The following is a 14,181-nucleotide window of genomic DNA, read 5'->3' as shown; positions in this document are numbered from 1 at the left end:
TAGAATCTATTGGTAAGAACACTAGAGTAAAGAAGAGTCAAATATGCCTAGTGAGCTGTGTGAGGAGTCATAGATGATTTCAGTAGGAAGGCTAAACAGCCACATCTGTGCTCCAGCATGATGACTAGGCAGACACTGGCTCAATAGTCAGTAGTCCTGGAGCACAGGTTTGAGTAAAGTGAGTTGGGAATGCAAGAAAAGGCCCCACTGTGGTGGAAAGCAAAATATGCTGATGGGATTTTAAATGTATTATTTTCATTTGTCAGTGGAGATGTAAAATCTGGTTGGTCTCTTAAGTGGGAGGCCAAGAGACCTACCAAGATTATGAGAGAAATTGAAAATGTATACCCAGTGGATTCCCAGTTGATACATTTTACTGAACAGAACACAGAAAAGGACCCAAGTGGAACTGCCTTTGACAAAGATACACCTTTGTGTATTCTCTGCTCATAAATGGAGAATAGTTTAAATAAAAAGTCCATAAACAGGTACCTCTCTTCCATCTTTATGTGGCTATCAATAAGAAATTCACTTTAGGGCCTGGAGAGATAGCACAGCAGGTTTGCCTTGCAAGCAGCCGATCCAGGACCTAAGGTGGTTGGTTCGAATCCCAGTGTCCCATATGGTTCTCTGTGCCTGCCAGGAGCTATTTCTGAGCAGACAGCCTACCGCCAGGTGTGGCCCAAAAACCAAAAAAAAAAAAAAAAAAAAAAAAAGAAATTCACTTTAAAAATTGACCAGACAAAGTTAAAATTCTTTCAAAGTGGAAAAAAAAATGACATGCTAATGTCAATCAAAATAAAACTTAGTGACTATATTATTCTCAGATCAAATACATTTCAAAGAAACAGATATTACCATGGAAAAAGATACTGGTAAAGGAACCAATGGGGTAAAGAAATCCTGAATTTTTATAAGACTAATAATAGGTCTTCAAAATAGATGAAGCAAATCCTGGAACATATATATATATATATATATATATATATATATATATATATATATATATAACCTCATAATAATATAAGATTACATACGTGATATATACACCATATCTATTTATAAGACTTATAAAAATATAAGGATAAGTCTTCCAGGACAATGTGTAGAGGCATTCGCAGCATTTGACATGCTGTAGTAGGCTCCTTAATGCAGCCACCAACAAATATGGCTGTCTTAAGTCCATTGAAACAAACTTGTTCACCTTTATGCCAAAAAGTCACCAAAACCCTCATGTGATATTTGCCTGGCTGATTTTAAGTAGTTTTCCCTGAGAGACTAATGTCCTTAAAAGAATATCTAAAACAGACAAAAATATGTGTCAGACCAAGGGGAGAGTAAATGATCATGCAAGGAGTCTATAGTTAATCCCATGACAGTATACTTCAGGGGTGGAGAAACCCTGAATCTCCTAGGCCAAGGGAATTCCCTTTATAATATCCCCAATAATTACTGTGCCTATGCAGGGAGAAAAAGAAAAAAAGCACAAAATAATCATTTATTGATTGATCGATTTTTATTGATGTCTTTATTTTGGTGTAGATATTGAAGTTGATGTCTCCAATTTTATTTTATTTTATTTTATCTTTCTCTTTCTTTTTGTACTCTGGCATGGTTTGATTTCAGAACCGAGACTATTGTGTGGTGCTTGTCTTTATTGCTGTAGTGCTCACTGGATATTTAATTTGATATTTCTTTCTGTATTGATGTGGTGTTTCAATTACCTTTTTCATGTCCTCACTCAAACTGAGGTTGAAAGCCTCTAGAAGGACTCATCATTTTCAGCGTATTTGATTTTATTTATTTTATTTTATTTATTTATTTTTTCTTATTTTTTACTTCATTCTATTGCTTTTCTTTCCTTCAAACAAAACCACATAACTCGAATTATTGAGCTCCGCCTCTCAAATAGAGGGGGAAACAAGGGAGGGTACCGGGACCAAACAGATATATGATCACTAATAGTAAGCTAGACAAAGAGGGGACCACCTACTCTAGCAGCCCGGGGGGTGATGGTGGGGGATATGGTTGCAGGAAGGGAACGGGGATGGGAGGAGGACAAATTTGGTGATGGGTATTTCCCTGACTCAATGTTAATATGTACTTAAAATACTACTGTGAAAGATATGTAAGCCAATATGATCAAAATAAAAATTAAAAAAAATATGTGCCAGGTGCCAGCAGGGACTGTAGTGAGTCTAGGTGAACTGAGTGGAGCCATGACAGGATCAGCTATGCTTTCCTTATTGAGGAGCCAAACATCATTGTCAAAGTGTGAAAGCATCGGCAGAGTCAAAAATCAAAGGGAAAAGTGAGCAGTTTTGAATATCAAAAATAAATAAATAAAGGTTATAGTTGTAGTCAGAAATGTCAACACTTTTCTCTCTGCAATTAAAGGAACAAGTAGAGGAAATCAATATTTGAATAACAGTGTCAGTAAACTTGACCTAATTAACATTTATGTATCATTTGACCAACGGTAGATTACACAGTGTACCTCAAAGAAACATTTATCAAGATAGACCATATACTAGATCATTAAAACACTAATAATCAAGTAAAATTATGCAAATCATAAAAGCATGTTCTTTTCCTTCAAAGGAATTAAGTTAGAAATTAATCACAAGAAACTATCTGGGACATATATGGTAATTTAATAACACAGCCAAGAGCCCATGGGTCATAGGAAACATCAGAGGGAAACTAGGAAACATGTTCAATTGAATCAAAGCAAAAAACATCAAAATACTTGGGATTCCACTTAAAGTAGTACTTCATACTACTATAGTACTAAGTAGTACTCCTGAACCCATCCTTTATAGATCCCTGCTGGCCCTGGTGGGTGAGCCCTGCCATGACTGGCCGTGGCTCCTCAGTATTTTCTAGTGTAGCCCTATAAAAGAGAACTATAAAGTACTTTGGGGGTGAAAAAAATCATCCCAAATCAATGATATGTAGTTCAATTAAAAAAAAAAAAACTAGTAAAAGAAAGAAAAACTAAACCCAAAGAAGAAAGTATAAAAAAAGACTAAAGAAATCAATAGAATAGGAAAAAACATTATTTGAACCCCAAAGCTTCTTTATTGGCAAATAAAGAAACTAGAAAAACAGTAAAGAAATGAGATCATGGACTAGATTTGTATGTATTTGGATGTTGGTCCACATCTACCTGCCTGGTCTTTTATTTTATTTTTAAAGAATATAAAGGATCACAATACAAAAATCCCTTCCTTACACCTATATTCATTGCAGCACTATTTACCATAGCAAGACTCTGGAAACAACCAAGATGCCCTTCAACAGACGAATGGCTAAAGAAACTGTGGTACATATACACAATGGAATATTATGCAGCTGTCAGGAGGGATGAAGTCATGAAATTTTCCTATACATGGATGTACACAGAATCTATTATGCTGAGTGAAATAAGTCAGAGAGAGAGAGAGAAAAACGCAGAATGGTCTCACTCATCTATGGGTTTTAAGAAAAATGAAAGACATTTTTGCAATAATAAATTTCAGACACAAAAGAGAAAAGAGCTGGAAGTTCCAGCTCACCTCAGGAAGCTCACCACAAAGAGTGATGAGTTTAGTTAGAGAACTAACTACATTTTGAACTGTCCTAATATTGAGAATGTATGAGGGAAATGTAGAGCCTGTTTAGGGTACAGGCGGGGGTTGGGTGGGGAGGAGGGAGATTTGGGACTTGGGTGATGGGAATGTTGCACTGGTGATGGGTGGTGTTCCTTTTATGACTGAAACCCAAACACAATCATGTATGTAATCAAGGTGTTTAAATAAAAAAAAAAAAAGAATATAAAGGATCCTGCGTACTACCGAAGCAAAGGAATCCATACAACCATTTTGAAATTACGGATTTTTTTAACACGGGTTCTTTTACATGTGTTTATGTTCAAATATTTCTCATCAAGAGACTAGGACTTGTGCTAAATACACTTGCTTTTCCCATTCTTCCGAACTGTCTCCCCTACTTGGCATCCCTTTTTTAAACTGCTGTTTGGAGAAATAATTAGTTTCTGTCTTCATGCCATGTCTTTATAAAATGCTACTATATGTCAGAGAAGTAGGACATGCTGCAGATAAAATTGCTGCCCAAACAAGATCCTGGCCCCTAAGTGGAGTCTAATGGGAGATACAAAGTAGTAAGTAGACCAGGAGAAGGTGCTCATATAAAAGTGCTGTTGTGGGCATGACACTTGTCGCTGGAGTTCTTGGAACAGAAAAATCAGTTGGGTCTGAAAAAAATCTTTAAGATAATAATTTAAAAGAGGGCCAGAGTGATAGTACAGTGGTAGGGTTTTTGCCTTGCACGTGGCCAACTCAGGACTAACCTGGGTTCGGTTCCCAGCACCCCCTATGGTCCCCCTGAGCCTGCCAGGAGCAATTTCTGTGCACAGAGCCAGGAGTAACCTCTGAGCACCACTGGGTGTGGCTCAAAACTCCCAAGAAAGATATTAAAAATAAATTATCATTATTTAACAACTAAGTGTTTTGAATTATTATGATTCAACTATGAAGCATTGTAATTTTTAGGTAGGGAGCAATATGCTAAGTGAGAGTTCAATATTGAAGGAGTACTTTGTTTATGAAGTAGTTAATATTTATTGTACTTTAGTCAATGAGACTGAAACTCAAATTTTTATCTCGGTTAGAATAGAAACAAGACATGATTATCAATTTTCTGTATTATTGAGGACTTTTCCTAAGTAATTGGAAAAGAAAGCACATGAGGGGATGGTGCTAACTTGTTTAGAACTTTTTAAAGATCTCTTTGTTGTACTAGAGGGCATAATGGCAGAATGCAAAGCCAAGAATCCAGCTCCTTAGGCAAAGTTTGAGGGATTTCAGGCTTAGAGAAATGAGGTAAGACCAAATAAATGTGAAGATTCCAAAGATTGGGTAGGATAAGGCCCATGATTCATTCAGAGTCTCAGCTATGTTTAAAAAATATGCATTTCCTTTGACCCATTGATTTTGCATTTGGAAATGTCTTTTTTAGGATATTAGTATAAGCTTCTCTACTTTAACTACAAAGTGGTTCATTGTCATTGGTTATATTAAAAAGCTGGAAACCATGTAGATCTTAACACTAGTATCTGGCTCTGTGCACCTTCATCTCCCACATGGAAATGGATTTGAAAATTGTGTAGCAGTATTTCTCAAACTTTATCTTGCACCAGAATCTCCTGGAAGACTTGTTGAGGCATATTGCAGGGCTCCACCGCCAGAGTTTCTGATTCAGTGTGTGGAACAGCACCCAAGAATTTGCCTTTCTCCCAAGTTCCCAGGTGGATACTGATGCTATTAGTCTGGGAGCCATTCCTAGAGACCAGAGATGAAGAGTTATTTGAAGTGAACTGAAAAAAATATTCACTCTTTGTATGACTGAATTGGAGCACTCTATTTACATTGTATTTCATCTATGTGCAGATGGAAATTCAGGTAGGGAAACACTGAGCTGACGCCTCTGATCATCTTCAGGATCAGGATGAGTCCTATTGTACATTCTCTGTGTTTCATGTACTGTGAAGGTCAGAATTTTTTTGCATACACAGACATCATGAGCTATCTGCATATTTCATGGTCTTGGCCAATACCTTCAGGAAGCTGAATACACCAAAGTCGGCTTGATCCCGGTCACCCTCTGGCTTTTTCTATCCATCTTGTTTCTCCATCTATCCTGTCCATTGAGAAGTATTCACAGAAGCGTCCTGTTCTGGATGGGCCATCTGAAAAGGCTGGTGGAACATGGGGAGTGCTTATGCCTTTTCTTCATCTGCCAATTGCCATGCTGGCTTCTTCTGGGGCATTTGGAGAAATAACTGAGTAGGACCCAAAGGGCGACCTGCCAGGAGTCTAAAGCATCTGGATGGGCAAACTCTTTGTTTTCTGAGACTGGTGCTATCCATTTCCCAGGATATCAGATTAAGGCGTCTCCTTTCTGGAAAAAAAAAGGGGGAAAAAGATTTCATGGTTTAAATTCCCGTTCACTTTTGTGTCTGTGGCTCTCTGCTGTCTCCTCTCCAGCATGCAGCCTCAGGGGTCACCATGTCCCTTCCCCACTGATAGCAGCCTGCCAAGTCTGGTGTCATGCTCAGCCAGCACAGAGCTGCCATTCAGTTCCTGGGACTGAGCTCGGAAGCCTGGGAGCCATTAAGTCCCTGCAAACCTTGACAGATCTTCTTCGAGCTGGGCCTGGGCTAAACAACTGGGAGGGAGGAGGGACGAGCTAGAGCAAATGTCAAGGGTGAGTACAGGACGCAAACAGAGAAAGCAAACAGTTACCACCCATGTACAGGAAAAGGAGGGCTGGGCCACCACAACAGAGGCCTTTCAGTGGCATCACATAGGGCTAAAATGCCTTCCCCAGTTTCAGGTCCTTATTCTAGCATGGTGGATCAAACAGGAGGGTTCATGTTATTCCTCTTATTTAGAGCAAGACTTCTACGTGGGCGTGGAATAGAATGCAAAAGTTGGCGATGTGATACTGAAAATAAACCTCATCTAAAATTACAGCGGTGACCACCTAAAGATACAGAATGCTGGAGAAATAGCACAGAGAGGAGGGCGCTGGCTTCATATGCAACCATTCTGGATTGGTCTCCAAATTTACAAAATGGTCCCCACCAAACCCCTACCAGCAGTGATCCTGGAGCACAGAGCCAAGAGTAATTCCTGAGCACAGCTGGATGTAGCAAATACAAAGAAAAGAAAAGATTTTAAGAATAAAAACAAAATTAAAAAAATGAAGTTCACAATAAATTCCATGATTTTACCTTTATTAATGATTCAGAATGTAGACTTATTTTTCATTTATGCTATGGTTAAAAGAAACATTGCGGGGGCCAGAGCGGTGGCACAAGCGATAGGGCATTTGCCTTGCACGTGCTAACCTAGGACGGACTGTGGTTTAATCCCCCAGTATCCTATATGGTCCCCCAAGCCAGGAATGATTTCTGAGTACTCCTAAGTACAGGAGTAACCTCTTAGTGTCACCAGGTGTGGCCCAAAGCAACAAGGACAAAAGAAACATTGCTTCTAATAATGATTTGCGAATTGGGACCATATTGGTTGAAATTTTTTATTTCCTAATATGTTGCCTTTTACCACTTTACATGCAAATAAATTGAAAGTTTCTTTATAAAAAGTACATTTTCTACATTTTTTCAAGTTCAAAATTGGGTGAAGATTCAAACGCTGGCTAATTATTCAACTTCTTATAACTGCTAACTGTTATAAGACAGTGTGTTCTCACTCTCACCTTCTGGCACTCTAACCTGAATTCAAGAGGTAAATAAATATATTTAGGAGCCTATAAAAAGAAGTGAGTTGTTTGAAATTCTCACCTATTACTTGAATTGCGAGAACAAGGTTATAATCAAGTCATTCACTTATCAAAGCCTGTACTGAATGGCTGCTCTGTGACAACAATGTCAGGGATGTTCTCAGGTTTGTATTTTAGAGTTGGCAGACATTAATCACTGAACAAGTACTGTCGAATGTGCTAGAGATAGGCACAACATACAAAAGCAGGCAGGCCATTAAAAAGACTTGAATTTTCTTTCGAGAGAAGTAGGAGGTCGCTGGGGCAGGGTGGATTCAGCCAAGTGACAGGAAGCAATATGATCCCTCTTCTCTGTGGCAAGTCAGTGACTGCTGTGTGGAGAGTTTAAGTGTGGAACCCCCTATTCTGCCCATGGAAAGTCAAGTTTCCATGGTCAGTTTTCTGTACCAGTACACCTGCTGAGTTGCTTCTACACTACTGGGTCTTGGCTTTTCCTTCTTTTAAGGTGAAGTCAGAGCTGCTAAAATTATTTTTTTGGTGGGGAGGGGTTTAAACAATGCTAAGGGGCCCTCCTGGCAGTATTTGGCCAACACACCCAGCTGGATGGTTTGATGACTGGCAGTATGTTGCATCTTGGGCCCAGTAGTTTTGGGAGCCACCAGGGCTAGCACTGAGGTGCTGGGGCTGGGGGATGGAGGGGAGAGTCATGCAGTGTCAGGGATCATGTCACTGCCTTGCTTGCTCAAGGCATGCACTCCCAATCTTTGAGTTATACCCCTGACTTAAACAAACATTTTATTTTTTGGTGAGGAGGACACATCCAGCAGTGCTCAGAGCGTACTCCTTATTCTTACACCATTATGTTTCTTTGTATCCTGCATACGAAAGAGATTATTCTGGTTGTCTCTCTCCCTCTGAATAACCTCACTTAGAATAACACTCTCTGGATCGGTCCATATAGAGAATTGCTTTACTTTATTTTTGTTTACTGATAAATATTTTTTGTTTTGGGTCACATCCAGCAGGGCTCAGGTTACTCCTGGCTCTGAGCTCAGAAATCACTCCTGGCAGGCTTAGGGTACCATATGGGATGCCAGGATTCGAATCACCAACTTCTGCATGCAAGGCAAATGCCCTACCTCCATGCTATTTCTCAGGCCTTGTTTACTGATGTTATTTTTTTAATAAAGGGACTAGTACCAAAGCAATAGCACAGAGTGTAGGGTATTTGCCTTGCATGCGGCCAACCCGAGTTTGACACCCATATGGTCCCCCAAGCCTACCAGGAGTAATTTCTGAGTGCAGAGCCAGAAGTAACCCCTGAGCACTGTGGACATGACCCAAAAAATAACAACAACAGCAACAACAACAAAAAGGGAACACAAAGAGGCTAGAAAGATAGTATGGGGGGTAGGGCACTTGCTTGCCTTGACCACAGCCATCCTGGGTTTGATTCCCAGCATCCTATATGCTTCCCCAAGCCCACAGAAGTGATTCCTGACTGATTGCAGAGCCAGGAGTAACTCTTGATCATCACTAGACCCTTCCAAAAATAATAATAATAATAAAAAGGAACACAGATAAGCTCACTGGTCTGGAAGTTTGCCACAAATAGCAGGTGGTGTGGATGTGCAGTTAGTGCTTGCATACAATCCCTGCCACAAATGGTATTTTTCTCTTTCTTTACAGGTGATTTTCAAAGCATTGTCCTTTCCCTATGGAGAGAACCCTTACAGCGCCAAAGCACAGGAGCAACTGATGATCACCAATCTCCGCATACAGCTACTTAAACGCCAGTCCTGTCCCTGCCAGAAAAGTGACCCAAATACAAAGCCCCAACGGTTCATGCACTACGCAATCTATGATTTCATTGTCATGGGCAGCTGCTTCTGTAATGGCCACGCTGACCACTGCATCCCTGTAGATGGCTTCCGACCTGTCAAGGGCCCTGGAATCTTTCGTGTGGTATGTAAACCCCATCCTTACCTGTGAGATGCTCATTCTTGAGCTTGGGATACTGGCCGTCTCGGTTCCCCTTAAATCAGCAGATTTACTTGTCCCTGAGGCTGCCTGTTTCTCCAAGAGGTGAAACTTCTGCAAATTCACATCTCTGATTCCATGTCTTTCCTATAAAGTATATGTTCCAGTCTTTAAATTTAAATGTTAGAGTGATGAAGTAGACATAACTGGTTAGCAGATCTTCAGGAAAGTATTAATGTCATGTTTTTTAGTAGCATTGCCTTCAGATACAGAGGGAAAATGTCCAGTAGAAAAGAGTTTGCTTCATCCCGCCTCCCCCAGAAACAGTCCATGGGGATCATAAATGAGTCCATTTTAAAGCAGAAAAAGCAAGGATTGATGAGAGAGTGAGAGAGAGAATGAGAGAGAGAGAGAGAGAGAGAGAGAGAGAGAGAGAGAGAGAGAGAGAGAGAGAGAGAGAGAGAGAGAGAGAGAAGGAAGTGTGCTTGCCCAGCATTATTTGCTGACCCTAGTTTAAATCCAACACACCACTTGTGGTCTCCTAAACCCAAGAGTAATCTCTGAGCACAGTTCCAGGAGTAAACCTTGAGTACCACCTGATGCAGCACCAAAACAAAGGAATAAAAAAATAGTGGGAAACCAGTCTAATGACTAGTATCTTTTTCAGTCCAACCAACAGAATGAATACTAACAAATACTCCTCTGTGAGGACTGTCCTGAGCATCCTCCCAAGACAAAACTAAACTTTCTTCCTCAAGATTCACACATTGCTTTGAGCTTTCCCCTGAACCTTTACTCTATCCTTCCAGGAAATCAGGAAGCCGGAGGACAGGAATGTGTGGGACTGAGTGCATTTGCCAGAGTAGAAGTAGGTGGTAGGCTAATGTCTGAATGAATGACAATAGCCTATAAGGGGAGATGAGGCAAAGTTAGATCATTGTTGATTCTCACCTCCCTTTTTCCAGAAAGAGCACAAAGTGGCTAAGACAGCAGATGTTCTGTTGGGAGGCACCAGAGGTCAGACACTCTGAGGTCTTTTGTTATTTTTTAAATTTATTTTCCTTTGGTCAGAAGTATGAGAGAAGGTAAAAATGTATAAAATGAAGGCATTGGCCATCTCCTTACCTGACCCTACAGGAAAGAATTCTGCATCTTCTTTCTCCCAGTTCTGATAGGAGAGGACTGAGAACCTAGAACAAAGTGGTAGCAAGACAATTGATGTGAGTTGGGCTGAGTCCCAAGGGTACAGGGCAGCACTGGGCCATCACCCCCACAATGAGCAGGACACAGACCAGAGAGAAACAAAAATAGATGTATGGGGTTTCTCCCAAATTGAAGAATGTGTCACTCATGCATTGAAACACCTATTGGTTTGTAGGCTTTGACACATCTTTAAGCCAATTTTTCTTCAAATAATATTTATATGAATAGAATTATTTGTGAATTAATTAAACAATTATTCAATAATTAAATAATTATTTTAAATGATAAGTTATTTGGAATAAAGGATTAATCAAATAGAAATTAGCCCAAATAGCATAAAGACTTGCCAATATTAGAATAGACTCATGAGATTGTAGAAGGGAGCCTGCTAAGACTTTACTACCATTGTATGGAAGTGAGCTTGAGAAAAGTGAGTCTCCTGCCTAGGGGGGACTGAATGTTGTTTGTGTTCTCTTTTCATTTTATGTGAGGAGATCCCCATTCCTATATGATAGTGTGTGGTGAGGCCTTGGGGGAGATAATTAGGCCACAAGAAGAAAGGCTTATTTAAAAAAAAGAGACATGGGGCCCAAGTGACAGAACAGCAGGTAGGGCATTTTTTTTTTCATATGACCAACTCAGGTTTGATCCCCAGGATCCCAGATGGTCCTCCAAGCACTGCCAGGAGTGATCCATGGATGTAGAGGCAGGAATAAGCCCTGAGCACAACTGGATGTGGCCCCAAAAACAAGCAAAAGAGACCAGATGAGGCTAGAAAAACAATACCAGGGTTAAGGCATCTGGGTGACAGATCCCAGTTGCATCCTCAGTGTGGTTCCTTGAGCACTACCAAATACACCTTAGAAGCTTCCACCAGATTTGGGCCTTCATATTCATTAGCACTGCTGGAGGGCTCAGGTAACCTCAGGACCTAAGCAGTGCCACATCCTCCAGGTCCCATAGACTTGTTTGGTAGAGAATATCCAGGAGGACTGGGTCTCCTGAGCACCATGTGGGACTCCCAACCCCAATAACAGCAACAAAAAGAGGCCAGAATACTTGCTTACTAGTTCTTTCTACATGCAAGAAAGCAAAGAAGTTGGAAGTCAGCCTCCTGGTCCTCTGCCAGGCCATTACCAGATCCGCCATCCTGGTAACCTTGCCTTATCCTGGCAGTCACAGAATTGTGACAGATAAATGTGGGCTGTTGGCTGAGGGAGATTTTTTGTAAAAGGTCCCATCTCAAAAGCCACGAGCTCTAAAAAAAAGAAAAAAAAGCCACAGAGCTCTGAGCATAAGATGCTAGTCTTTATACCCTATTGTTGTCTTCTTCTCATCCACCCATTATTGGGTCACTTCAGTCAAGTTCTGAGCAGGACAGACAGAAACATAGATACACTCTTCTGATGTATGAATGCCAGGACAAGGCATTCGGTGGAGTGATTGATCTGTGAAATCAACAGGTTCCCATCAACCAAAAGAAGTGACCAAAAAAATTTAAGAGCCTGATAAAGCAATCCTGACTATGCATTTAAAAGCAATAGTTTACATTTAGAGGATTTGATATTTTTTTAAACTTTAAAAAATTAGGAATAATTCTTAATGTTGAAAAGAAAATTTTAGATGTTTCTATTAAATTCACTAAAGTTGGCAAGAAATAATTACTCAGTCTTTATCAGAAACTTTTTCAAAAGTTTTAAAATATTTCTATTTCATACAAATTGTATGTCAGCAAGAAAACTCTCCTTTCTGAGTGGGGTCTCCGTGCTTACCTCTACTAACCGACCTCTGTCCCACTGCCCTCTGGCTACCCAGCATGGCTCTGCTGCATTCTGGCCACTTTCAGTTTGGTAGCCCTGTCACCTTTCACCAGGCCTTCTTGAAGCATCCCAGTGGAGATGGGGCCTCAAGGTCCCATCTCATGAGTCACAGAGTTCTAAGAGGCGCCAAGAGCAGAGAGATGACTCTAGGATGTAGTTTGTACAGAAATGAGAACTTGTTACCTTTTCATTCTCCATCATATCCTGAAGACACCCAGCTTCAGGTTGCTGAAGGGAAAAGCCATCTCTATCTATATGGAGCTGGGTAAATTCAGTGAGGCATCCAAAGAATCAGCAAAGTACTGGAAAATGGCTAAAAATGTCATTTTTCACCTCTAGAGTCTATAGACTATTCATGGAATTGAGACCTTAAGGATTAAATCAACTTCTACAAAGATTATTATTATATTTTGTTTGGTGGGAATGTGTGAATAGGGGGGGCACACCTGGTAGTTCTCTGTGACTCTGTGCTCAGTAATGACCTCTGGTGGTGCTTAGAGGAACCATTCATAGTCTGGGGATTGAACCCAGAGAGGTTGGCTTCATGAAAGTCAAGCTCCTTATCCCCTGTACTATTTCAGGCCAATTTCAAATTTTTATTTTTATTCAGCTATGAATTTTAATTATTTTTAAAGTTCTTTTGCTCATGGCAAAAGAGGAATATTCAGGGGCTATTCTTGTCTCTACTCAGGAGTGATGCTTGGTGGTATTCAGGGAATCAGATGGTATCAGGGATTTGAATCAGAGTTGGGCACATGCAAAACAATTGCCTTATATACTTCTATTACTCTAGACTCATGTGTCTTTTAATGTAGCTTCACCTTCCCCTGTATCCCCTCCTCCCCAAACCTGTTACCTCTATTCACCACTGTCTTACTTGCTCATTTTACCATAAGTAGAGCCACACACTGATGAAGACCTCAACAGTAGAGTCACATTGGCTTAATTCAAGTCACCACAGCATTTAGTAAGTGATTCAGTTTCACTGAACCTTGGTTTACTAATCCACTGAGGATAAAACTGGCCTACGAATTATTGGAGGCTTAGAAAATAGAGAGACAATGCTCAGGGTAGGGTATGTACGTACTATTTACATTACTATTATATTTTAGTAGCTCTATCATTTCCACTCCTCTTTCTTACACACACCTTCCCCAGTAATAACCTAAATACATCCTAGGTTATGTGCTGTTTGTATATTTACAAGGCTGGAGGGTTCGTGTCCAGAAAAACTGTACTTTGACTCCAGTCTACTGGGATTCCAGAAATGATGTGAAAAAGGGAGATTGCAGGCTTTGTCTCTGCAGCTGGAGGGATTGATTTAATTCTCTCTTTTTTGTGTTCTACCAGCTGGTGATTTTACAGCTGTTGGATGATGGATGGTAATAAGAAGGAACATGAACTATTTCATTGTTTTACTAAAATACCACCTATTGTATAACACAGGAGCTTTAGAATGCCACAGAGAATTATTTAAATGCTTTTAGTCACACACTTGGGAAGGTGGATTTTTCTTTTATAATTAGAAATGTGTTATAAAAGAGTGTCAATATTTTGACTCTGTGTTTTGAATCTAAGAGTAAACATTAAGCCCTGAGGAACTCATGTGTCCAGGGTTGGAGAAAAACTTACTAAATTGGACAAGAGTCAATTTTAGAGTCACTCATTTAGTTTCATTTCAACTTTTCATTGAAAAATGTTTCTTATCTGAATCTAACCACACTTAGTTACATATTTAAGTTTGTGCCTCTTATGTCAAATTTGATAAAATTAGAATATTAAGAATATTGTTTCCGGGGCTGGCGAGGTGGCGCTAGAGGTAAGGTGTCTGCCTTGCAAGCGCTAGCCAAGGATCAGGACCACGGTTCGATCC

The 14,181-nt window shown here is 40.1% G+C and overlaps 1 protein-coding gene across 1 annotated transcript in view; it reads left to right on the top strand.

Moving 5' to 3' along the window:
• The window catches only part of NTN4 (netrin 4), a 144,330-nt gene that overhangs the window by 37,090 nt on the left and 93,059 nt on the right, over nt 1–14,181 (top strand). Inside the window, exon 3 of the mRNA XM_049782811.1 lies at nt 8,995–9,270. Coding sequence (XP_049638768.1) covers nt 8,995–9,270 — 276 coding nt within the window. The remainder of the gene's footprint in view (nt 1–8,994; nt 9,271–14,181) is intronic.

This window comes from Suncus etruscus, chromosome 11, assembly GCF_024139225.1.
Source record: "Suncus etruscus isolate mSunEtr1 chromosome 11, mSunEtr1.pri.cur, whole genome shotgun sequence".
NCBI lineage: Eukaryota > Metazoa > Chordata > Mammalia > Eulipotyphla > Soricidae > Suncus > Suncus etruscus.
This window is presented reverse-complemented; position numbering and strand designations above follow the sequence as displayed.